The 25,628-nt window shown below is 38.8% G+C and overlaps 1 protein-coding gene across 1 annotated transcript in view; it reads right to left on the reverse strand.

Moving 5' to 3' along the window:
- Nucleotides 1-1,302: 1,302 nt before the first annotated feature.
- LOC137341627 (transcriptional regulator QRICH1-like) overlaps nucleotides 1,303-25,628 on the reverse strand; it is a 37,736-nt gene continuing 13,410 nt past the window's right edge. The window contains exons 2-9 of the mRNA XM_068004922.1: nucleotides 19,770-20,810; nucleotides 12,321-12,492; nucleotides 10,842-10,996; nucleotides 10,550-10,664; nucleotides 6,672-6,780; nucleotides 6,198-6,349; nucleotides 5,235-5,325; nucleotides 1,303-4,047 (exon numbers count right to left, since the gene is read on the reverse strand). Coding sequence (XP_067861023.1) covers nucleotides 3,855-4,047; nucleotides 5,235-5,325; nucleotides 6,198-6,349; nucleotides 6,672-6,780; nucleotides 10,550-10,664; nucleotides 10,842-10,996; nucleotides 12,321-12,492; nucleotides 19,770-20,801 — 2,019 coding nt within the window. The 5' untranslated portion in view covers nucleotides 20,802-20,810 and the 3' untranslated portion in view covers nucleotides 1,303-3,854. The remainder of the gene's footprint in view (nucleotides 4,048-5,234; nucleotides 5,326-6,197; nucleotides 6,350-6,671; nucleotides 6,781-10,549; nucleotides 10,665-10,841; nucleotides 10,997-12,320; nucleotides 12,493-19,769; nucleotides 20,811-25,628) is intronic.

Below are 25,628 nucleotides of genomic sequence, written 5' to 3' on the forward strand. Positions count from 1 at the left end.
TGATGTTGGACTCGGGAAGAACTCCCTACTTTTCAAACAATGCCATGGATTTTTATGCCCATGCAGGCAGACAGGGCATCCATTTAACATTTTGTTAGAAGAATCGCACCTCCGACAAAGCAACACTACCTCAACGATACACTTAAGTGTCAGCCTAGATTATGCGTTCAAGTTCTGGAATGGTGCTTGAACTGGTATAGGAAGACTAGCTTTCATTAAGCAAATTAGTATAATTTGACATACCTATTATTTGATTGAGCCCTTGGAATGTAGCCAGGTGGCTGAATTGGTCTGGTCACTAAAATAGAATTTTCCTCTCTGATAAGTACTTTAGTATAAGTCAATACTTTAACCACTCAGTCAGGATGCTTTGAGAAGTTACAGGGAGCTTTTGAAGAAATTAGTTCAGAAGACTGTGAAAAAGCTGTTGATAGTTGAAAGAGTGTTTAAGAATGTAAAGTTAGATTTCAAACAGGTTGTGTTTAAATCCAAATTTGAAGTGTATCAAAAAAGTACAGTATTACCAGAAAATATTATATGCCAGGGCAGCTGAACCCAAGAGAAGGCAATTCACTGTAGGCATCCCAAGAGGTGAAGTAGAGCATCCCCAACATTACAGCAGCCAGCCTACTACTCAAGGGAAGAGGTTATAGGATTTTATGCTCATTCATGCAATAAAGACCACCGTAACACTGGAAAACTACCAGCAATAAATTGAATACAGACTGCAAATTTAATGCAATGTAATCTTAGACATCAAATGTAACTTTGTTATACTGTTATTAAGCAAAACAGCTACAACTGAGATAGTGATACTTATGATTTAATTTTAAGAATCCATCTATTTTTGTGGTAATTAATACTTGATCTTGCAGTGGTATTAATTCTGTTAACATAGATGCTGCTAAATAGTATTATTTAATGGCACTTTGTGTCTAACTCCACTGTGTCTACAGAACTGGCTTAGTTAACAGTAACTTCTGCACCAGGTACTAGCTATTTTAGAAATTATAAAATCCTATATGTGAATGATAAATCCCAATCTAATATGATGGTGCAAGAGGAAGGGAAAAGATTTGTTTAATATCCTTTAACTAGTATAGGCTACATATTGGAATTTGATGCATTATATATTGTGTAGGATCAAGCATTCATTTTTTACTATTTGTGCATTGTGTTGAGTTCTCTTTGCTTCGGTTGAAAAAAGGAGGCACATCAGAGAAAGTGCCATTTATATACAGCACAATGGACAATTAGATGAGTAATATTCCAGAATCTACAAAAAAAAAATGGACTTTGTAATTCTCTCCTTTTTATAATCAAGTTTATTCCAGTGGCGGATACCTCCATTCAAAGAATGAAGATCATTAAAGTTAGTGCAGTACCAGTGTCATTCAATGCCATTGTTAGGTGCAATCTTAAAGCTATTATAACCATGTGCCCATATACTTTTTGCACATTGGTAGTCTTCCCAATATGAGAAGCTTCTTTAAATTAAAACAGTTACTGAAAAAGACATTCTATGTCAAACTGTAATCGAGCAAACAGAATTCAATTGATGCTCAGAACTAGTCCTCACAGTCTGCCTTACAGCCTCGAAACTTACTGTTAACTAGCTATTATGGACTGAACATAATTTCCCCTCTGAAAAACCAGCATTAAATATTAACAGGTTTAATACCCCTTTATGATCAAAAAACTCAGTTACCACAGAAAATGTGAAGCAGCAAGTCAAAAACACTTTAAAAGGAAAGCTTCCTCATGCTATAAAACAAAATAACTGTACACTTACCAGCACCTCTCATTTGCCCTGATTACTGTTCTTTATGCTTTGAACAACTGGTCAAGAGGCAGCTTGTGAACAGACATTGTGTGCAGCACTCATGACGATATGACATTATGAAATTGCATTTAAACAGACTTAATTTATGAGGATGGTAGACTAGGTGGTATTTCCATTCATTGTTACACCAAAGAGCTCTACACAAAATAACTGGTCCTAAAATGCTTCTGATCAGGGATTTTAAAGCATAAGAGACCAAGACAGATCAATAAATGTACAGATGAAACAGAAGATAGTAACCTAAACTTTCGAAGTATGGCTGCGATGGGCAAGGTTCCTCTATGCCAGTGTGTACTTTGAAAATTACTTTAAATATTTTAGGAATGATGGACCAATTTCCACTTTTTAAAAAATGTCACCATTGTTAAGGCATTAAAGTGTGCTAGATTAAAGTAAGCTACTGTTGTGAATTTGGTCTTGGTCTGATGTTTGGAAGTATATGCCCAAGAAAAATTCTACATACATCTTAAAACAGGTGGCCAGTAGAAGTAATAAACAAGATGGTACAAATCATAAGAGACTACAGCATAGAAAACAAAAATTAAACTTATTAAGTTTACAGCCATAGGAATAGAGAAAGCAAAACAATCCTTATTGGGAACATATCGCATCAAAAATACCAATGGCACCATGTGGTCCTGCCAACAAAAGGAGTGAGCACCCCTAAACCACTTTCAGGAATCAGATAGTCTTGCCCGTCCCAAGTCAAGAATGCTGTTTGGCACAAGACCAGGAGGGAAAAATACTGGGAAAAAAAACTTCATAATCTGCATGATTTTGGGAGATTAATCAAAACACATTAACTCCTTCCACTTCATGCATTCTAAATGCATATGTTTGAATGGGCTATAGCCAAACTGATTTTAGTCAGTTATCTGTCCCTTTTCAAACTGTTAATGGATGGCATATATTTACACTAATTTTGGAGGTTCTCCTTTAGAGATTTCAAAAGGAAACTTCATATTCAAAACAAACCAATAGTGCATTTTACTTTCATAGGCAAAATTTATTGTTTCTACCTAGACCAACGAAATTAGTGAATGATTTGTATAAAAAAATTACAAAGGTAACATGATATCCCTGGTATGCACTACATGAGTATAACAGTATTGATTTTATTTTAATCAGTGATTCAAAACGAATTAAAGTGAAAAAAAATATATATAATTGTCCCCCATAAAAGTAAAAACCACCAAACCTAACTATTCAAAAGCTTTCTAGTACACTAGAGTCCATATGAAATTATCCTGTGCCTGTCTGATACCAAGGCACAATATCACAGGTCTGTGAGGTAAAGTTGATCCGGTTTAAAACCTGAAGCCAACATTTTTTTTAAACCTAGTTTAATTTCTGTTCATGCAAATGCAATTTTTATATTTTATAAAGTTTCTTCTCAAAATCTGTAGTGGAATATCCACATTAGGCACAGAAGTACACCAGGTACATTACATACAAAAAAAACACTGTTAAAGAACATGTCAGTCTGCTAAATAGAAGACTGTTCATGGAAGCATCTGTAATACAGGTAGAGACAGAACTGGAGTCTAGATTCAAACAAGTAGTTAAGTTATACAATGATCACAATTATCTGTGTTGCCACAAATTGGAATGCACATAATTTATATTTAATTTCAAAGCTCCGTTAAAGAATTTATAGATGAAGTAGCAAACTTTACTACCAACTGGAAGAAATAGTTTTTAACTTTCCTCTTATTTACAGTTTGTTCAGTTAGACAGTTACATTTTTCTGTATAGTTTAAGGAAACAATAGAACTGGTCAGGCTTTGAGAACTGGAACACAAATCACCCACAAATTCACTGGGTTTACAAATTCTGACATCCATATTCATAATACACAAGTCCTCATGCACACCGTGCATGAACATCTTCTGAGAGAGCAGGAAGAGGCAAAGATGCTTCTCTTTCACAAAATAATCTTCCTATTACTTGCTATGGGTAGCCAGTTCTGTTTTGCCCCCCACCGCCTCCCCATCCCCACTTAGGGAATTTTTCACTGGAAGGGAGAGATATGCGTAGTTACATAGGCTTCTTGGACCTCCCTTATCATAAGGATTCTGGTCAACATTTGTTCCATTGCCTCATTAGTGACTGGCTGTGTTGAATACCAGATTGGGCTATTTGGCGCAACCACTGGTTCAGCATTCAAGTAGAAGGCATCATTACGCCCTTTAGCACTCTGTGGACTACAAAAGAAAATGCCATTATGACACGCCAGAGTTATTCAGATGATAAAGAAAAATGAAAGCAGGAAATTCCTATGGTTTCCAAGCAACAGCTAACAGCTAACTAAGAGACATGGAAATTCAACTTAGTACCTCATTGTAGAATGAAGTGTTAAGCTTTAATTCCATCAGAACATGTAGATAAATCATCAATTTTGCATTCTCCTGTCAGTTACTCAATTAATGTTGCACCAACATATAACAAAAAATGTGAGAAGAGGTCCAGTTTTAGACTTGTGCGTGCACCTGAATCATATATACAGGTTCAAAACCAAGTAGCTTGTCTAATTCATCTCAACCATCTATTAATTATACAGGTTACATTTTTTCTTAACACCATTCACTCCTAGAGGGGCTTAAAATTCAGGTTTTATGTAAAAAAGTTTATTAAAAAGGTAGAAAAGTATGCATGTTTACAGGTGTGCATTGGCAAAGAATTACAGTAATGAATACTGGGAGTACAACACAGGATTCCACCTGGTTTTGGAATAATCTTGCTTGATTTGCTTTTGTAGTTTTGGGGGGGGTGGGGGGGAAGCAACTTCACAGAACCTTTTCTCAGGGAATGGCAGATTGGACAAAACCATGAAAGAGTAAATTATGCAACATGATAAAAGGGATGAATGGCCATATCTCATTCTATACTTAACTGATTTTAAATGGCTAACTTCTCACTGCTAAAAACATTACCTTAAGAAAGCGGTAAAAAAACGTCAAGCTTTCAAACAAGCTGGTAGAAAAGAATTTTTTAAAATGCAAGACTGACTGAAGAGTAGCCAGCTTGTTGACAAAAGAGAGGTCTAATCAACCTAAGGGAAGCTTAAAAAATGCAACTGTTACTAATTTCATTGCATTACATTGGTGGTATACACTCTACATGGAGCAAAACAGGTAATGGAACACACCAGCTCTAAATGTACATGTGGGTATTTTGTGTCATGTGCATTCCTTGGTTTTACTCCCATGGGAAGATATTTTCATAGCATGATAGTTTCCATTGTCAGTCTAGGCTTACTCATGGATGAAAATAAATCCTTTAAGATAATGCTGTAATGAGCAAGGTAACTTCAACTGCAGTGAACAGTACAACTTAAAAGAAAATCACAATTACCAGAAACTGGACACAAAAGGAATCTGGTATGCCTCACCATTTAAAGAGGTAGAAGTCATAGAGTTTTATGGGACACCTCAAGGGATTCTCTGAATTTTCAAGTTGCTCAACATACATATCTTCTGTGACTAAAAAAAAAGAAAAATCATCACATTCATAACTTGCCTTTTAATGACCAATTCAACAAAAATTGTACTTAAGCTTTTAAAATAAAAAAGTGACGACTCTCGTGAACAAAAAAAAAATTCAAAACAGCAAGTCTTGATCGACTAATACAGTCTGTTCAATTGTGGTCCTTCCATTACTAGGGCTTGAATCCAAATCCATTCCACCAGTGATGAAAAGCTTGCTCTTGCAAGGGTGCTAGCTAAAATTAATTTAGGTAGTCACATTTCAGTTTCCAGCAGGGTAGGCATGAGTCTAAGGCATACGGTTGCCAAATGCTGCACCTAAACACGGGCAGTCACATTCACGACAGACCACAAGGATGCTTTGTGCAATGAACTCCTTCAGTTGCATGGCGAGCACTCAAAATATCTGCTACTACGTGACTGAATGTCGAAGATCAACTTAGCAACACTTATATACCTATTTCTGGCAAATTATAACAGCAGAGGACTGGGACTAGCTATGGTGATGAAAAAAGGAGAAATGAATACTTATGTATACTGCTTAAAGCCAAATACTTCAAGCTTATCTGCGAATAAAGGCAGATAATGAACAATGGCCACTGAAGGTATAAGCAGTTGCTCATTGGTAACTAGCTTGGAAACCAACTTGGACCTTTACGTGAAAATACGTCAATATTCTCTTTTTTTTAAATTCGTTCATGGGATGTGGGCATCACTGGCAAGGCCAGCATTTATTGCCCATCCCAACTTGCAAATTGGGCATCAATGCCAATGCTATTTTTTTTGCTGCTATAAATGGGCTGCCTTGCCACAATCTTTTGTTATAAATACAAAAAAATTCAAAATAAGTTCTTTAAAATGTACACTACCTTTCTGTCCAGCTTGAAGTTGTCCATATAATCGTAGATATCGTATACTAGAGCACTTATCCTTTGAATTGCCTGGATTCTTCTTCATCTGCTTTAATACTTTGGAGAAAGCTAATTTGGAGTGTTGTTCAACTGTTTTCAGCATAAAATACCTGTCAAAACATTTCACTATATGTCTCACTGAACTAAAATTCTTGTTCTTTTCAAATTTATCTACCAGTTAAATGGTCTGTACAATTATTCCATATTAAAAACTTAATATGAAATTTAGAATTGTATTGCTTATTTTCTCATCTTGTATTAAAATAAAATGCAACACACAAAAATTGTCATCCAATAATGAGTAAGCTATTTTTTGTAAAAATAGTACATCTCGTCCCTCAAATGCACACATTTAAGATAGAATTATTCCTCATTAATCCTTAAATTAAAATATTATTTTCAGATAAATAATAATGCAATTGCAAGTCATACTTGGTGTTGAAATACATCAGCGTGTACAAAAGAGTAGCTGGAGAGTGTGCTCCCAGTTGCTTACAATCCCATAGCATCTCCTCGGTAATACGACTAGGAATTACATAACCTGTCAAAAAATAATGTTTTTTAATCATTTTGCACAATTTTTAAAAATATAAAGCTTGTTTGAGTGGTTCACTGCTGAAAGAAAACAATGGAAAATGTGAATTTGCAATAATGTATTAAAAAGTTGACGTGTTGTTAACGTACAAATTCTGTATGCAGGGGAGTAAACCGTACACTGCCATTGTATTCCAATTAGCTGAAACAAATTTGAAGTAGAAACCTAAAATTTTATGTTTGCTAATAAATCCGTAAGATTTAGAGACAGAACAATGATGCATTTAAGCAATGATATACATTATTAATTAAATCACATCAAGCCATTTTTAAAGAAATCTCATGGTTAAAGGAATAAGAAACCAGATATAAAGAGACCAAATGTCATTTACGTCTTATGAATATATACTACAATTTTGACATGTTCAACACATCAAGTTATGTCAGTCTCTCTTGGAATTATGTTGGCTTCCAACAAACTTTGAAGTAGAATCCTTGGAAAACTATGACATCCACTTATTGAAAAATACAGCGGAATATGTTTTTTTAAATTGCAAGTGGCTCAATACCTTTCTATGCGGAAGAAGAAAGATAGAGCCCACCACAAATTAAGTGTTCCTCCATGGAGCCATCTTAATCCATTTGCTCAGTGAAGCTGCAAATCAGAGTGCTCAAATTGTATCAACTAAGGAAGTCCCCACTGTTTACATCCGCTTACCACTGATGGGTTGTTTTCACGCTTTTTTGCCAGCAAAAAAAACCAAATTGCCACCAATCTGAATACAGCCCAAAAACACATCAATGCTAGGAAGCAGGTGAGTCCCATCAGATTCCCTTGGCTTGTCAGCAGAGTGCAGCCACTTCACTAATGAGGCTCATAAGAGAAGTCCTTAATATTGTGGCAAAACTTCAAATCTGTACAGCAGCTCGATATCTCTTAAAACTGGGTCAGTACATTAACAAAGCATGGAATAAGAAAAGGCCATTCAGCCCATCAAATACCCCCCATTTAACCATTGCCCCATCAATATGCATTATCCACAATCTCAGAAAAAGCACTTTCTAATACATCAGTGTGATTTTTCTATTTGATGGACAAGCAGAGAGATAGCCAATTTGTGGCAAATTATAAACAGCTTCTGCCAAAGACCTGTACCCATCAGGAACTCAATTGGAACTGCCCAAATTCATTTGAGTTTTAGCTTACAGCCAGTAAAATACTTTCATCCTATTCATTTGGAATAAATCAGAACCTAGATTGCAAGAGGAGAAAAGGCAGTATTGCAATCCACTAAACCATCCAGTACATAATGAAAATGTGAATTGTCTCTTCCAGTTTTGTCCCCATAGTCTGCCTCTCCCAAAGGCAGCAACTCAACAACTTGCATTTATATAGCACCTTTAATGTAGGCACTTAACAAGTGTAATCAGACAAGAACTGACACCAAAGAGAAGATATCAGGAGGGGAACCCAAAAGCTTATCCAAAGAGGTAGGTTTTAAGGGAATACCAAAGCTTAGGGCCTAGATGGCTGAAGGCATGGCCGCCAATGGTGGGGCAAAGGGAGTGGGGAACGTTTAAGAGGCCAGAGTTGAGAATGCATAATTGTTGGGAAGTTGTAGGAGGTTACAGAGATAGGGAGCGGCAAGGCCGCAGAGGAATTTAAACACGAGGATGACAATTTTAAATTTGAGGCGTTGGCGAATCAGGAACACAGTAGTAGGTCATCGAGCACAGGAGTAATGGTGAGCAGGACTTGGTGCCCAATGTTTAATTGGAAGAAAATGCAGCTCATCCAGGACTGGATGTTGGACAAACAGGCTGACAACACAGAGGCAGTGGAGGGGGTTGAGCAAGGTGGTGGTGAGGTAGAGCTGGGTGTCATCAGTATTAATGTGGAACCTGATGTCATGGCTTTGGGTAATGTTGCCGAGGGGCAGAGGTAGATGAGAAATAGGAAGGGACCAAGGATAGATGCTTGGAACTTGAGATAACAGTGCAAGGGCAGGAAGAGAAGCAATTGCGAGAGATTCTCTGGCCAAGACTGGATAGTTAAGAGTGGAACCAGGCAAAGGTAGTTCAACTCAGCTGCATAATGAAGGAGAGGCATTGGAGGAGGATGATGTGGTCGATCGTATCAAAGGCTGAAGAGAAGTTGAGAGGATGAGGAGGAATAGTGCACCATGGTCACAGAGGATGTCATTTGTGACTTTGATAAGGGCTGTTTCAGTGTTGTGGCAGAGGTGGAAACCTGATTGGAGAGATTCAAACATGCAGTTGTCAGAAAGATGGGCACGGATTTGGGAGGCAACAACACGTTCAAGGATTTTGGAGATGAAAGGGAGGTTGGAGGTGGGGCAGTAGTTTAGCAAGGACAGAGGGGTCAACGATAGTTTTTCTGAGGAGGGGCATGATGTCACAGAATTGAAAGGGACGGGGACAGTACTTGGAGAGAACTGTTTACAATGTCTGCTAGCATGAGGGCCAGGAAGGGATGTTGGGTGTACAACATTTAGTGGGAATAGGGTTGAGAGAGCAGGTGTTGGGTCTCATGGACAAGATGAACTCAGAAGGCTAGGGCAGGGGGGAAACTTGGGGGATGCTTGCCTTGGTGGGCAAGGAGAAGAGAGGGATACAGCAGAGACAGCTGAATGGATTGTCTCAAACTAAGTGATGATTAAATACATGAGCTCCTGCACTTGTTGGAATTAAGAGTGAAGCGGGTCGGGGACATGGTTGGTGATGGAGAAAAAAGCCGGGGGTTATCTTTGCCTTCCAGGATGACCCTAGAGTAGAGTAGTGAGCAGTTTTGGCAGATGAAAGCAGGGCCTGATAGTGCTTGCTATGGTCTAGCGAAATCTGACAATGAATGGCTAAATCCTTGTACCAATGTATCATGTACATTTCAAGTTGGTGCCTCTTGGACTTAAGGGAGTGAAAGTGGGAGCCTTACCAGGGGGAACGACCAGGGTGGGAGAGGGTACGATTCTACTGGGGACAAGGGCATCAAAGGTGACGGTGAGGGAGTGATTGAGCAGATTGACAACTACACAAGTATCGTGGTAAATGGGCCAAAGGCTAGACAGTTGGGAGTTTCAAAGTGCCGTTGCAAGTGACTTCGGGGGGGGGGGGGGGGGAGGAGGAAGAGATTTTTCCAGGGTTGTAAACAGAAGGAAGTGGGGTTGGAAGGGGGAAGGGGGATTTGAGAGGAAATGAACAGAGATTACCTTGTCTGTGATTGAGACGATGGGAATAGAGAGGCCACTTCAGGTGACAAGATCGAGGTGGTGGCTGTGAATATGGGTAGGAGAATTTATATGGAGGGAGAGGTTAAGGGAGGACAGGAAGGCAACGAGCGCAGAGGAGAGAAAGGTGAGTTCAGACAGAGGCCGAATTCACCGAGGAAGAGGAGTTGCTCAGTGCAGTGGCTGGGGGAGAATATCTTGATGGAATTTGGGTGGGCAGTAAAGAACGAGGATTTTAAAGGAGCTGCGAGAGGGGTGGAACAAGGTGAGATGCTCAAAGGAGGAGAAGATGCCAGAGGAGCAGGAGGAGAGACCAAAGTTGTGATGGACCGATTTCTCATTCTAGAATATCACAGATGCCAAACCCAATATTGTGCATCAAGGCATCCATATTAGACCCCAAGTTTAAAGCTGACAACCTTGAAATTATAAAAGATTTACATTATTACTTAATAGTTACAAACTCTGATGATCTGTTTACAACCCCATAAACCGCAACATAATTATGGAGAAAAATAAGTTACAACTCACCAAGCGGGCTTATTTTAGGATGCCATTCTTTTAGCACTTCATGTAATCTTTCAGTAAATTTAGAATAGTAGAGATCTGCAAAAATATTGTCTATTCTTCCATTTTCAAACATATGCTGTAAAATAAATGAATGTTGGTCAGACATTGCAGAAAAGTGACCAATTCTTGCTCATACAGCAACAAAATTCCATTCACTCAATTACAGAAAACATTTTAAAAGAAACATGAAGTATGAGCGTAAGTAAAGTATGTTCCTCCAGCCCCCCAAAAAAGGAAAGAATGCAAAGACTACCTTCTGAATACAAAGAAAGAAATAATACAGCAAGTCTGCTTCATAGGGGGAACCATCTGAATCTCTTGCTTCTTTGGTCATCAAACAAAGCCCATAATTGAGTTCTACTAATGTTGCACAAAGGGCATCTTCTCTAAATTTCATTGGCTGCCGTCCTAACATTTAAAAAGAAAAGAAGGCCTATTAAAGTAACCAAAAAATATCAGCATTTCATTCATTCATCCACACTTGCTCATAGAGGCAATATATACTTTTTTAAGTAAATCTACGTTTTGAGCCAATAATATGATTAAAATTACATTTTAAGGACAGATCAAGTGAGAAAAGGGAATAAAGAAACATTGCAAAAAACTAGACAAGGTGAATATTCAAAGTACAAGTTGTCACGAATCTCAAGATTCAAGAGATTCTCTAGTTTTTATAAATATGACCATTTTAAACGAATTACGTTGAACATTTTTCTTTAATTCTGTTTTTTTAAAAATATATATTGAACATACTGATGACACCAAGGATACTGGCTTGGAGAAGTCACAGAGCCTGTTGGTGCAAAGGAATTGAACAGTATCCATTAAGCAAAAGGATGACTCAGAAACTCAGTTACTCCTTTCCCCTTGTGCCAAAAATGCCTCAGTTGTCAGCTTTAGAACAAAAATATTCACAAGATACACTACTTTAACACATTTTGATTTCAAATTAATCAAGCAAATTCATAAATTGACAAAAAAGGCAATTATTCAGAACCCCAAAATGGCTATGCTACAACTGGCCAATCTGCTAAACTACTGTTATACAATTACAGTGTCAAAAAATGCAGTTATAGCAAAACAAATTTGAATTAGAGTTTGTCTTGTAGAAATTGCTATATATTTAACACAAACACAAAGGAATCTTGAGATGACATATTCCCAAACTTGACACCAGCCCTGTTACATGTTCAAGTCTAGTGTTGCTCAGCCAGCTTTCACAGATTTGTCCAGTTACACTGGCTGAATCCTAAACCACAGCAGCTGCAGTTGGGCAGGATCACTGATCAATGAATTCTAGACCTTATTAGGCTGACAGGTTATAAAAGGTTCTATTAAGCATTTTTATTACTGTAAAACTAAAATCCACTTAGCAGAGGATTAGGTATTTGCGAGTAGTTGCTAGGCTTGACATTTTTTTTTAAAAGGTAAGCGTTCCACTAATATTCTTACAAGATAAATCTCTGCCTCCAATATCAAATTATTTCATTTAATATTTAAATCCTCCTCTTCCCAGTTGGATTTTAGTACTAGTGAAACTGCTCTAACAGTTTAATTTATGCTAAAGCACAGGTAAACTCTGCCTCCATATTGTGAATCCCAGCCTCCCTCAATTGAAGAACAAAAGCAGGGAGCAATTCTTGAAAGTTATAAAAAGCAATATGCAAAATAGGCACATTAAGCCATTACCCTCATTTTAAAAAATGTTTTAAGATACAAAGCAAATCATTACTTCCTGGCAAAGGTGGTTTACTTTCAGCTTCCTTCGTTATTTCTGCATTCTTAACTTGAGCCCAGTTCTGCCAGACGCTGGCTCCTTCTTCTGGTTTTAGGGACTCAGCAAGCATTAAATCAGCCTGCACCTCAATTTGGTGTTCTGTCGAATGAGTCTGCATCGCTTGGGTCTACACAAAAAAAAACAATATTTGTGCAGGTACATAGTATACAATTCCACAAATGTATTTTCTAGGGCTCTTGATAGATACAACTTTGATTGTTTCAGAATAGTAACTCCTTTCCTTTATTTCGAAAGGCTTCCTTTCACATTTAAAATACAATAGGTAACATTTTTATACAATCTGAAGACACTAAATTTTAAGTCAAAGTACAGACAATGCATAAAAACCTCAACTTTTGAATAGCTGATGCTTGCATATTGTCTTCAGTAGCATCATTAGATAACGAGTGAACAGCTTATCCTCTCCAAATATTCTAAGATCTCACTAATTTATCTATGTACACTGATAAACTCAGCCATCCATACTATGGTTCTGTATCATACATAGAACATAAGAACATAAGAAATAGGAGCAGGAGTAGGCCAATCGGCCCCTCGAGCCTGCTCCGCCATTCAATAAGATCATGGCTGATCTGATCCTAACCTCAAATCTAAATTCATGTCCAATTTCCTGCCCGCTCCCCGTAACCCCTAATTCCCTTTACTTCTAGGAAACTGTCTATTTCTATTTTAAATTTATTTAATGATGTAGCTTCCACAGCTTCCTGGGGCAGCAAATTCCACAGACCTACAACCCTCTGAGAGTGAAGAAGTTTCTCCTCATCTCAGTTTTGGAAGAGCAGCCCCTTATTCTAAGATTATGCCCCCTAGTTCTAGTTTCACCCACCTTGGGAACATCCTTACCGCATCCACCCAATCAAGCCCCTTCACAATCTTATATGTTTCAATAAGATCGCCTCTATATGCATATTTTATCCTTATGCATATTTTCCAAGTTGATGTGCTACTTTACACAACATAAGGATAACTGTAGAAGTGAATAAGCCCTGCCTAAAATCCTGCCAACACATTTTCCCCACCCATGTCAGTTTTCTTCTGTCCTCAAGATGTTGACTGCTTGCTCAGATATCAGTTGCCCTCGGTACCTTGTTTAAGTGGCCATTCTTCACATGCGCCTCAACACTGGATGTCAGCAGGTGAGGGGTATCACAGACTAGCTCAATTTTATCCTCACTTAACATTGACATGTGCACTGACAGGAGCTGCTGGATAGTGATTACAATTAGAAACCTCAGCCAATTTCCCCCCTCCTTCAACTAAAATCAGTTGTAGTGCCCGTGACAAAAGTGAAGCAGTTTTTTTTTAAATCTATGTGCATCATGTTATTGGCTTTTTCTGTCAGTACATATGGAGATGAAAAAAAAAGGTTCACTCAAGAGAAAATGGTCCAGCTTGTTTTGATACACAATACCCCTGAACAGATGTTGGCCCTGAAAATCCACAGGCCTTTGATTCTGGCGCCATGGTCCACTGCCGCGGATCCTGCTAAATTATCTAGGGTCGGGGAGAGGTTCCCTCATTTTAATAAAACTGTTGGGCACCCGCACCACTATGCGTGCTTCTCAGGAGCCCAACAGAGGTGGGGGGGGGGGGGAAGAAGAGGCGGTGGTGAGCTACTTAGTGGGTCAACAGCAAAGGCAACCTGAAGTGTGATTTTGAAAGGCACTATCAGCCCTAATGTCTGATTCTCAGCCTTCCACTGCAATTCCTGAGGACTTGCATCAGGAAGGTCTACATATAGATAGCCGCAGACTACGTGGAAGATCAGTAGCAAGCTGCCACAAAAGATTAAGCCAGGGACCTTGGGCTGAGTCCAGTTCACATTATACAGTAATTATAATTTAAGCGCTTAAATATTGAGGGATGGAGATTCCACTAGGGATACAATCAGGGAAAATGCGCCCACAATGCGCTAAACGGTGCGCCTGTTTTACCGAGGCAAAGTTACACACAAGTTTCTGCACAAACTTATTAGCATCAGCCTGAATGTAAAACTGACTGCTGGTCACTGCAAGTCAGTGATTAACACTGGATTCATGTGACCACAGGTGCCTGTGAGCCTGAGAATCTGGGCGCAATGTGATGAACACCCCTAATCGGCGGAAACTTGCCATTCCGACCTGGCAGCGCAGCTAGTTTTGTGGGCGAGGACTGCTTCAGGTGAATGAACGTTTGAACCAGCATAAAAGATTGCGGATACTCTAGAGCAAAGTGGTTATGGGCGCAACTCATGCTTAAAATTCTGCTTTCTTTAATGCTATTTCATTTGATTAAGTTGATATCTGGGCAGAAATCATGTGGAAACCCCAGGACTGAGTTTGTTGTTGCTGTTCCTCAGAGTCAATCGTGACCATTATTTTCTATCTTCCAAAGAGTGATATTTAAGCCTGTAACTATTGTAAGATGTCCCAAAATGCTTTGGAACTGATAGGTTGTTTCTGAAGTGCAGTTATGTGTTATGTAGGCCAGTTCAGCAGCCAATATAGTATGTAGCATGGTCCCACAAACAGCAAATGAATGAACTTGTTGGTTGAGGGAGGAATATTGGCCAAGATACCAGTACTGTCTGCTCTTTGAATAGCATCATGGGATCTTTTACATCCACCTGTGCAGGCAGACAAGGGCCTCAGTTTAACATCACATTCAAAAAATGGCATCTCGAACAATCCTTAGTAATGCACCGAAGTATTACTCTAGACTATACGCTCATGTGGTGGGTGCTGACACTCCATGCCATCAAGAGGGAGCTGAACCAGTTCCTGACTTGGGCAGAGATCCTATCATATAGGTCAGTGTTTTTATAGATAACACTTCGTCCATGTGATGATCTGGACTGGCATCGATCACCTGATGGAGTCAGAGAGAAATTTTAAGGGTTTTTTTCCCTTATAGACCCTGTTTTTTCTCCCCAGTTTTTTGCCTCTCCCATGAAATTACATGGCTGTGGGGGTGGGTGTGAGGGTAGGTGGTCGGGGGAGGGAAGAAGTGTTTAGCCATATTGGTCTGGCCATCACGGTGTGGGGCAGGCTTGATGGACCAGCTGGTCTTTTCCTGCCTGTCAATTTCATATGTTCGTAAATAGAGGGGCTTGAACCCACAACCTTCTGACTCAGAGACAAAAACATTACCAATTGAATCAAACTGATACAAAATTTTGTATGTGGCCCCCAAGACTCCATGGTGTGCAGCTAAACAGCCCATGATGCCATTTCTGCTTTAAACTTTTGTCTGAAAACCCAAATTTTACTTGATGCGCTGAAGCAGAAAACAATATTCAAACTTTTGTAAAACATGAAATTCTCATGACAGTGAAATAAAATGTGGACAAAATTTCATGATTGTTCTTAAAACCCAGTCTCTGTTACCATAAATATTATAGTTTTGTAATGTTTCCTACAATGCAGTAACTATTTCAAGTTTAGAAAAAAAAATCATCTCTTCCATTTTAAACTCTTTTCAGTGTTCGCCAGCTAACCCTTAAATGGCAGAAATGGAATTTTAAAAATTGCCAACTATAAGATCCTTCACCTACTTAGAAATGCATATTGATAGAGGATTGATTCTGAGGAACAACAACAGCAAACTCAAAATATTTAAGCTCTTAAATTATAATTCATGCAAAGAAAAAAATTCCTGAAGACTGGGAAACAGTATTCAGGTTCCAAACCAATTTGAAGTCCACCCCAGCAACCCTGGCTATCTAATTCTCAACAGCATCAAGGCTCTTCATTTTACAGACTTATTAATCATTTGGTTATAATATAATTTATTTAATTTGTCCACAATATTATTCATGAATTTCCTAGTAAACATATGATGAAATATTTGCTTAAACAAAGCTTAACAAGATAGATTAACGATTTTCAAGGAAAAATTAACAGAATCATTGAATTTGATTCCTCTGCAATAAAAACTTAATTTGACTTATTCAATCATTATAAAATTGTGGCCCTAATTTTTTTTTAAAATAGCATTATAGTAGTCTACTTTAAGTGGATATTAATGAAAAAGAAATTTACAGACCCATTTTCTTCAAGGTTACGGACACAGCCATTTTGGAATAATTTTAAGATATGCAATCATATATTTATTATTCATACAAGTTTTTTTTATTTGATCTACTTTAAAAAATTAGCGAAATGTTCTCTGCTGCTGGACCATTTTAATTAAAGAAAAGGTTGGAAAGCTTAAACAGCCTGTATCAGTCACATAGCTCTGTCAGAAAAGTCATAACTTAGTAGTGTGGTGTTATATGATGAAGAAACATGGACGCTGAGGAAAGGAGGAGGTCAGGCTTCTAGAGAGGTTTATGAGGTTTGAAGACACATGGAGAAAATAAAGTAGATAGGCAAGAAAAGTAATTAAGTGTCGGCAATGATACAAGTAGTTTGATTGATATTAGTGAAAGGCAAATGAATTGGATTGGTCATCTGCTGTGGGGATGGGATGTTGAAAGAGGTGTTAGAAGGGTAGATGGAAGAAAAAGGATGAAGAGGGAGGAAAGAAGGATGCTTTTGAACCACCTGAAGAATGGGAGACCGTATAGAGAATTGAACAAAAAAGCACAAGACAAAGTGGTTTGGTGAAGGGAGAATTGAGCCAGAACTTACATTAGGCAAATGACGACAACTACTCAGAGGGAGCAAAATGAAACTTTCCTAATTTCAATATTGTTTTTTATATATACTCATGTCCTTCACTTTGTACTCAGTGAAAGATAAATAGCCTGCCTGCATCTACATTATCCACTCTCAGAATTTTGAAAACACTTTGCTCTAAAAAAAAAATTCAATTTTGTAAGACTCCTTTCATAACTTAAAGCACCATGTCCTGGAATTATCTCTGCAAGCTTTCTCCAATGCATCAGTGCCTAAAATTGTATGTTTTTAGCTTCACCTCTGCCTGACATATTTCAGTAGTGAAAGAAGTGAGAAACAGTATCACATACACATTTATTCTTTGTAACATAGCTGTGTAACTTTCAGGCGCATTTGGAAAAGATCCTTGGTAAAAACACAAGTCAGAAATGCTATATCACGTATTAGCAACATTTGCTAGCCAAACACTTAAAAACAGATTTTCTATGGCAATCACTGAGCTGATTTATGCCATATAGTTTACTTTGCAAGAAAACACTGATCATTTGATAGAGGGTCCTCTTCACCCTAGCCTCCAACCTTTTATCTCTGCTGCAATGTTCCTGATCTATTTAAATTAATACCACAATGGGCATTGCTCCTATGACCTTTCCGCACACACTTCAAATACACAGGCCCAACACACTTCCTCCTCAAGCCTTGTTACGTTCCTTCTCACTCCAATTCATTCTTTTCTAAGACCTCAAACTATGGAAATCCCAATCCTACAATCTACGCGCTTTCAAAACATAAGCTGAGAATCACTTAGATCATTACTTCTCAATTTACCTCCTCTTCTCTGCTACTCTGCAACTACAGGCTTTGACCCAGCACCTTGGTTTCGCAATAAAATAATAAAAGTGGGGTATAGGGGAAAAAGAAAAAAGGGTGCACATTAGAACTGAGAGAAATCTGTGGCTTGTCCGACATCCCACTACAAACCTTCCCCTCTCCCAGTTTTGAGATTCAATTATTAGGGTCAAATTTGACAGAGATTCTGCTCTTGTTACGTTTATCTGCGAGCATACGAAAAAGTGCCTCAGAAAATGATTCGGTTCATTATGTTCCAATAGCTGATGTTGGAGCTATTATGGCAGATGGAGTTCAATATGGTGTTAGGTAATCCACTTTGGATCTGAGAAAGACAGATCGGAATATGTTCTGAATGGTAAGAAATTAGGAGCTGTGGAGAAGCAGAGGCATTTAGGCGTCCATCATATCAATAAAAGTTGGCGCACAGGTACAAAAAGTAATTAAAAAGGCTAATGGAATGTCGGCCTTTATTTCAAGGGGCTGGAATTCAAGAGTGAGGAAGTAGTGAGTCAGTTGTGGAGAGCCTTGGTCAGGCTCCATCTGTGTTCAGTTTTGGGCACTGAATCTCAGGAAAGATATATTGGCCATGGAGGGGGTACAGCGCAGATTCACCAGAATTATATCAGAGCTCAAAGGGTTAATTTGAGGACAGGTTACATAAACTCAGCTTTTATTCCCGAGTTTAGACGGTTGAGGGTTGATCTAACTGAGGTGTTTAAAATGAGAAAGGGATTCGATAGGGTAGATACAGAGAAACTATTTCCTCTAGTGGGGGAATCCAGAACAAGAGGGCATAATCTTGAAATGAGAGCTAGGCCATTTAGGAGTGAATCCAGGAAGTACTTTTGCACACAAAGGATAGTGGAAATCTGGAACTTGGTCCCCAAAAGGCAATGGATGCTGGGTCAACAAATTTTCAAGACTGAGATTGATACATTTTTGTTGGGGTGAGGGTATCAAGGGATAAAAGTTGAAGTGCAGACGCTATGATCTAATAAAATGGTGGAACAGGCTTGAGGGGCTGAATAACTGCTCCTGTTCCTATTAAGTTTGCCATCACTGGTTTCCCTGAGTGGCTTGGCACCAAAGGCCAAACCAATTCACAGACAGGAACTATATTCCTTGACCCAAGTAACATCTGACTGTCACCACAAAAGAATGGTCTGATCTATAACCCCGGTTTTGTGGTTCAAACATTGTTGTGTTTTCCTCTTTTTATATTTAGAAAGATTGCTTTCCTCCAATGTGAAAAGCTTCTTGACATCAAAATGCAAGCTGGTGAGAACGTTTTGAGAACAAAGTTTTTAATCCAATGTTTTTACCCAATTGTTTCTTGTGGTTGTACCAAAGAATCTGGAGAGAGAGAGAGAGTCTAAACCACTCCTTGTGCCTACAATTCTTGCAGTGCTCCAGAGCTGTTCTCATACTTAGCAACCAAGACAAATTTGGTCCAGTGCACCAGATAAATGACAATTAGGGCTTGCAGTGTGCTCTGAAATTCTTTGTAATATTGCATCTTACAAGACATTTACTCAGGGTGCTTGATTGCATCCCTGGAGGCTTTTAAGTCCCTTGCCAATTTGAAACTAAAGATTCAGCTGAAGGTTTTTCACAGATGAGGTAGAGAGTTACTTAGTGCTCTATACAGATCTAGTTTGGTAAATTGAAGTCTTTCCCAGCCTGCATGAGTGTACATTAGGTTCTAAATTTCAGATTGTCATCCTATTGTTCATTACCAATGACTTCATCATCTATCTAACCGAATTGTCCCAATGCAGCATTTTCTTTTCAAATGAAAAATATCAAAGATAACAGAGAATGAAGACTTCTGTGATATCCCCTCATTGGTTTGGTTTACAACCAACTCAGCAACACTTAAATTTGTAATTATTTCCCAGATCATCCATGTACATAAAAGATTACTATAGAATACCTGTATTTGCTGTGGATCCCAGTATTTCAGAGATTGATAGGCTCTCCCACCAGCTTGTATTGTAACAGGAATATGAAGATTTCCATTCACATTCACAAACTGTGTTGAGTATGCAGCTGTAACAGATGGATGTATTATTTTGTCCTGTAGGTTTTTCCCACCATCTGATGGGACATGAGTCTTGTCCTTGTCCTCTTCTATTTTGATCCCAGTCATACTCATTGGGATTTCATCAATTTGGACTAGGTTACAGCCATCATGAGGAATTGCAGTATGGAGTACAGTTTGACCTTCTGAGCAAGGTGCAGGAGTCGTATATATAGTCCAAGATTCAGTGTTGGATAATGGGCCAGTAGCTGAGGTGGTAGCTGGAACCACACCATACAACTGACTGCTGTCCACTGTAAGCAGTTCCTGACGAACAGGTATGTAGCCTTGCTGTTGGACCTGAGAAGGCAGTGTAAGCACAGTGGTCACTGTATTTTGCACTGAAGGTTGACTCATGGTATAGCTTTCTTCAGTTGGTAAATCAACTTTCCTTTTCTTCACAGGCTGTGGGACACCTGAAGAGCTTGGCCTTCTTTCTTGCGCTATAGAGTTGACTGCTTGACTGCCAGATTGTGGTTCCTCAGAAGAATTCTGCGACTGCAATTGGGCTTGCATCTGCTTTGCCTGCAAGGACTGGTGATCAGTTTGAATTTCCAACTGGTGAGCTTGTTGTGCCTGTACATGGTGAGACTGCATCTGTTGCTGTCCTATTGGTGACCCCTGGGAAGTGTGTTGTTGAACTGGAGAACTAATGGGTCTGGCTAACTCCAGCAATGATCCAGCAACATCAGCACTATCCATGTATATGTAGTGTCCTCTTTGTTGGTACATTGTAACTGGAGTTTGAACAAACTGCTGGACTTCTTCAGACCCTTTGCCATTCATGGAATCTAAAAATTCCTTCATGCGATGCTGTGGTATTATCCGTGCTTTCATTCGTAAATATTCCTCATATGGAATTGAATTCTCCAATGAATGATTCATTATGGGCAACTGAAAAAGAAAAATACATTAAAGAAATATGAATAAGCAAGGACAACGTTTTCCATTAATTCTTAGTTAGTAGGTAATTTAAAGACCCAAATTAAATAAAATATTTTAATAAGACATATCCGATTTAAGGATGCCTTTATTGTTCTACAATAATAAGCTTTACTACTAATAAACAAGCACAAACAAAAATAAAGCACCAGTAATTATCAGGACAAAAGCAAATTACTTTACAAATGAAAACTTATTAAAAGGAAATGAAGAATGAACTAAAATAAATTAACTGGAAAGTTTATCTCAGTGGAGAAAAAAAGCAATGAGTATGGACCCAAGAAAAATAAATGGGAACAAAATAAGCAGTCACCAAAATGGATAAATGGGGCAACTAAACTGGGAATGAAGAAACCCAAATATACAAAGACTACAGTAAAGAAGGGGAGGATTGAAGGAGCAGAGGAATTTGCTAAAATAGCTTTTTTTTAAAAAAATGCCCTAGAGGAGCACAGACAAAAATAAGCATAATACAAAAATACTGTTCAAGTATAACAGCAAGGGCAGGCAGAGAGGAATTCGGAATTCTAGAAGATAAAAGTGTCAGTGAAACTCAAACTAAAGTTATTAAAACTGTTAAATGTACAATTTTCTATTCACTAAAGAGGTTAACACTAGCTTGCTAATTCTTGTAGTATACCCAATATCCTATAGGATTTTGAAGTCAGTGTGGCAAGGGTACTAGTTTAATAGACAGTCTTAACAAATCTTCTGAACCAAGTGCCATATATCCTAGGATGTTGAAGCAGACAAGGGAAGAAATTTGCATGGCTTTGGCTGTCGTCAAGAGGGAATCTTTGAGCACAGGTAACGTTCCACAGAATTATAAGTAAGCAAAAATAGTACTTTTTCCCCTTTTCCTTAAAAATAGTGATACTTCTGACCTAGGTAATACAGGCCTATCAGCCTATAACTAACAGGTAAAATAATGGAAACCACTCAGGCGTAGGTTGAAGGAGTAGCTGTATAGCTGAAGGAAGTAAACTCAATGTAAATGAGTCAAATTTGAAGATGATACCAAACTAAGGGCCACAGCAGAATCAGAGGAGGCATCTCCTAAATTACAAAATAAGTTGGGCTGAGCAATGGCAGATGCAATTTAATGCAGAAGTATAAAGTGTACGTGAAAGGAAAGACAGGCAACATGCACTGCACAAATGGCAGTAAACTAAGGGTGAAGTTGAATGAGATCTAGGAGTCTTAGAAGACTCAACTCTCAATATGTCCAACCAATGCAGAGCAATAAGCAGCAAAGCCAATAGAGTGTTGAACTACATAGCCAAAACATAAGTCAGAAGACATCATGATCAAACTTAAAAGTGCTCTGATCAGACTGTATCCAGTTCTGATCACAGAGGCACAAGGAAAACATTCAATGTTGGATGCAGTGCAGGGAATAGCCACAAAACTGATCTGGGAGGGATCAAGGGTGCAAAGTTTTGGAGGAGAGTGCAAAGACATGATTAAAAGATCTGACTGCAATGGAGAAGTGGAAGGAGTGGAGTTAATAATAATCCAGAGTCAAAGAAATGAGGATGCAGACTGGAGATTTCCAAAATAAGGTGGGGCAAGGCCATGAGGGGTTTGAAAATGAAGATTCTGAAGTTAATTCACAGGAGGACAAAGAGACACTGAAGCTGGCAAGGACAGAGGTACTGGATGTACAAGAATTTATATGGGAGGGGACTAGCTAAATTTGTAAACACTGGAGGCAGGAAGGCTGACCAGCATTAGAGAAATAGATCCATGATGTAAGGTAGGCATGGATGGGGTTTTCTAGAGTAGAGGGTATAAACAGGTAATGCTCTGGAGTTGGAAGAAAGCAGTCTTTGTGACAGACTGGACAAAAGACAGAGTTCAGTTCAGGGTTAAAGGGAATACTAAGACTGTGCACCACCAGTCTTAGCCTAAGTTTGTAACTATGGAGTTTCATTGGAATCAGCACCAAAGGCATCTAGGTCCCAGTGAACGCCATAAAGGCTTTGTTTTGCCAACATAACAGCCCTGGAGTAAATATCAACTAAATTAACTTAGTACAATAGTAAGTGGTGTGCCATGTCAAGCCCTCAGTGTCCCACTCATCAATTAGAGCATTTACACCTGAGCTGCTATTCTGAGACCAGTAGCTGCAGTTCAGGTTCCAGCCAGGCAAAACTTTATATACATTGCTTAGCTCTTGCCTGCTGGAACTCTGACTGACCTCCCTAAGGGAGAGTTGTGTGTATACCTAGGTACACTCATGTGCAGAGCTATCTCCCAATAATTAGAAGTTTAAATGTCTAGAGAACAGGAGGGGAGGATTCCTGATTTTTAAATATTTCAAGATTCAAGAAGTACATTTAAAAAATATCCAACTTTTTACAAAAAGTAACCAATAGCCCAACAGAGCACTTTGTAAACCAGGTTTTAGACCACATTGGATTTGCACTCCATTTGATGTCAAACTGAAATAGTGCAAAACGATCACTTCCAGCTTGGACCCTGACTCCGGTTTTACATTGCAAGTCCAGCATCTGTCCAAAGTGGAACTTACTTTGTACTGATGCTAAGCTTAGCAGTACCATGTTGCATATTAATGGCTGACTGATACATCGTCCACGTACTTTTAATGCCACGACAACTTCCAGCCAAGGATTCTGTCATAAAATCATTAACTTTAGACACAAAACCCAAATCAATCTTTTTCAAATTTAATAATGGAGTTTTGTTTGTGAAAGGCACAAAACTTAATGTTTCATTAAACTAGTTTCCTTGTTGTTCAGCCAAAGCAGTCAAATTACATTTTTCTTCTATGATACTGCATGTTAAAGACAGTAAGGAATCTGGAGACAAGTTCGACATAGGGTTAAAGCATTTTTTCCCCAGTAATTTTGCTGAACTGAAGTTTAAATAGCTGGTACTATAGCAGTAAAATAACTACTCACCCTTGGACACTGATTTTAATTAGTGGAATTGAAGCAGGCAGGAAATCAGTACCTTCTCTTACAAAGTTTAGAGACATTGCACTCTTGGTTACTTACACTTGAAGTCATAAGACAATTCGCAAACAATACCCAAAAATGACAACTGTTTGATTGGACTGCCATGATGAGACAGCTTTTAAAAATTGCACACAAATGCTACAGACACAGAAGCACAAAAAATACAGGCATTTATTATAGTGCCTTTAACTTGGAAAACCGTCCCAAGGCGTTTCTCAGAGGCATCATCAAGCAAAAATATATGCGAAGACAAAGAAGGAAATATTAGGAGGGGTGACCAAGTGTTTTTTAAGGAGGGCCTTAAAGTAGAAGAGGGATGTGAAGAGACAGATGAGTTTAGGGACGGAATTCCAGAGTGTGGGGCCTAGACTGCTGAAGGTGCGGTCGCCAATGGTGAGGTGAAGGCGGTGGGGGTTGGGGAAAAGCACAAAAGGCCACAAAGGAACGGAGGATTTGTTGTGGGGCGGGGGGCTGGGTTCTAGAGCTCGAGAAGGTTATAGAGATAGAGAGGGTCAATGTCATGAAGGAATTTAAACATTAGGATGAGAATTTTAAATTGGAGATATTGGGGGACCGGGATCCAATGTAGGCCAGCAAGAACAGAGCTGATGCGTGAGCAGGACTTGGTGCAGGATAGGTTACAGGCAGCAGAGTTTCTGATGAGCTGAAGCTCATGGAGGATGGAGAATGTGATGCCAGCCAACACAGCATTGGTATAGTCAAGTATGAGGGTGACAAAGGCATGGATGGATGAGGGTTTCAGCGGCAGATGGGCTGAGGCTGGACAGAGGCGGACAATGTTATGGAGGTGGAAGCAGATGGTCTTTATGCTGCAGAATATATGGGTTCAGAAGCTCAGCTTGGGGTCAAATAAGTCTCTGAGATTGTGAGCAGTCTGGTTCAGCCTGAGACAAAGTTCGGGAAAGGGAATGGAATCAGGGGGTTGAGAAGCTGTGGAATCCATTGCCAGAGTTAATGATTGAAGCAGAGATCATATTAACATTTGAGAATAGGTTAGCTAGGTGGTTGAACGAAAGAGGGATAAAGGCATATGGGAACATCGTGAGCACATGGGTTTAGGACTACTACTCGTGTAGACAATAAACACCAACACAGATTCATTAGGCCAAACGGCCTATTTCCATGTTGTAGTTTCTATGTAATTCATAGAAGTAATTAATTGAGTCAGGAATTTTGTTGAGAGATGCCCATATACTGGGTTTCACAAGAAATAGAAGATTAAGTTAAATATTAAAAAGGAAGTTTCCACAGAAGTTAGGTCAATACAAAGTTGAGTGGCTTATATCTAAAGAAATAGCCTCCATCTTAGACAGCAAGAAAACAGAAACCATGTTTTGTTGAATTTGCCTTATATTGAACCAAATATCAGTTTGTCAAGTGAAAATTTTTTAACACTGGTATCTGGTACACTGATACCTATAAAAGAAATGGAACAACGCAAGAATAGTTGCTTGCCAAGATAAATTTAGAGGGCTATGTCCTAGGAAGCCAATCTGAAAGCACATTTCAGAAATATGGTTCACAATTACCATGGGCACAGCTATTGAGTTAGGACAAAAAATGAAAAGTTTGGTCATAACCAAAAATCATTATAGTCATAGCACAATGGCTACTTAATACTCAATCACCAAGACCACCTCTGACCACTTCCTTGTATCCCTTAATACCCACATACCCCTACGCCTTCCAACCCCACTACCTTCTTTGCCAACCCTGGAAAGAACTCTGCCCCAAGTCACTTACAACTGCACTTTGAAACTCCCAACTT

Source organism: Heptranchias perlo, chromosome 24, assembly GCF_035084215.1.
Source record: "Heptranchias perlo isolate sHepPer1 chromosome 24, sHepPer1.hap1, whole genome shotgun sequence".
In the NCBI taxonomy this organism is placed as follows: domain Eukaryota; kingdom Metazoa; phylum Chordata; class Chondrichthyes; order Hexanchiformes; family Hexanchidae; genus Heptranchias; species Heptranchias perlo.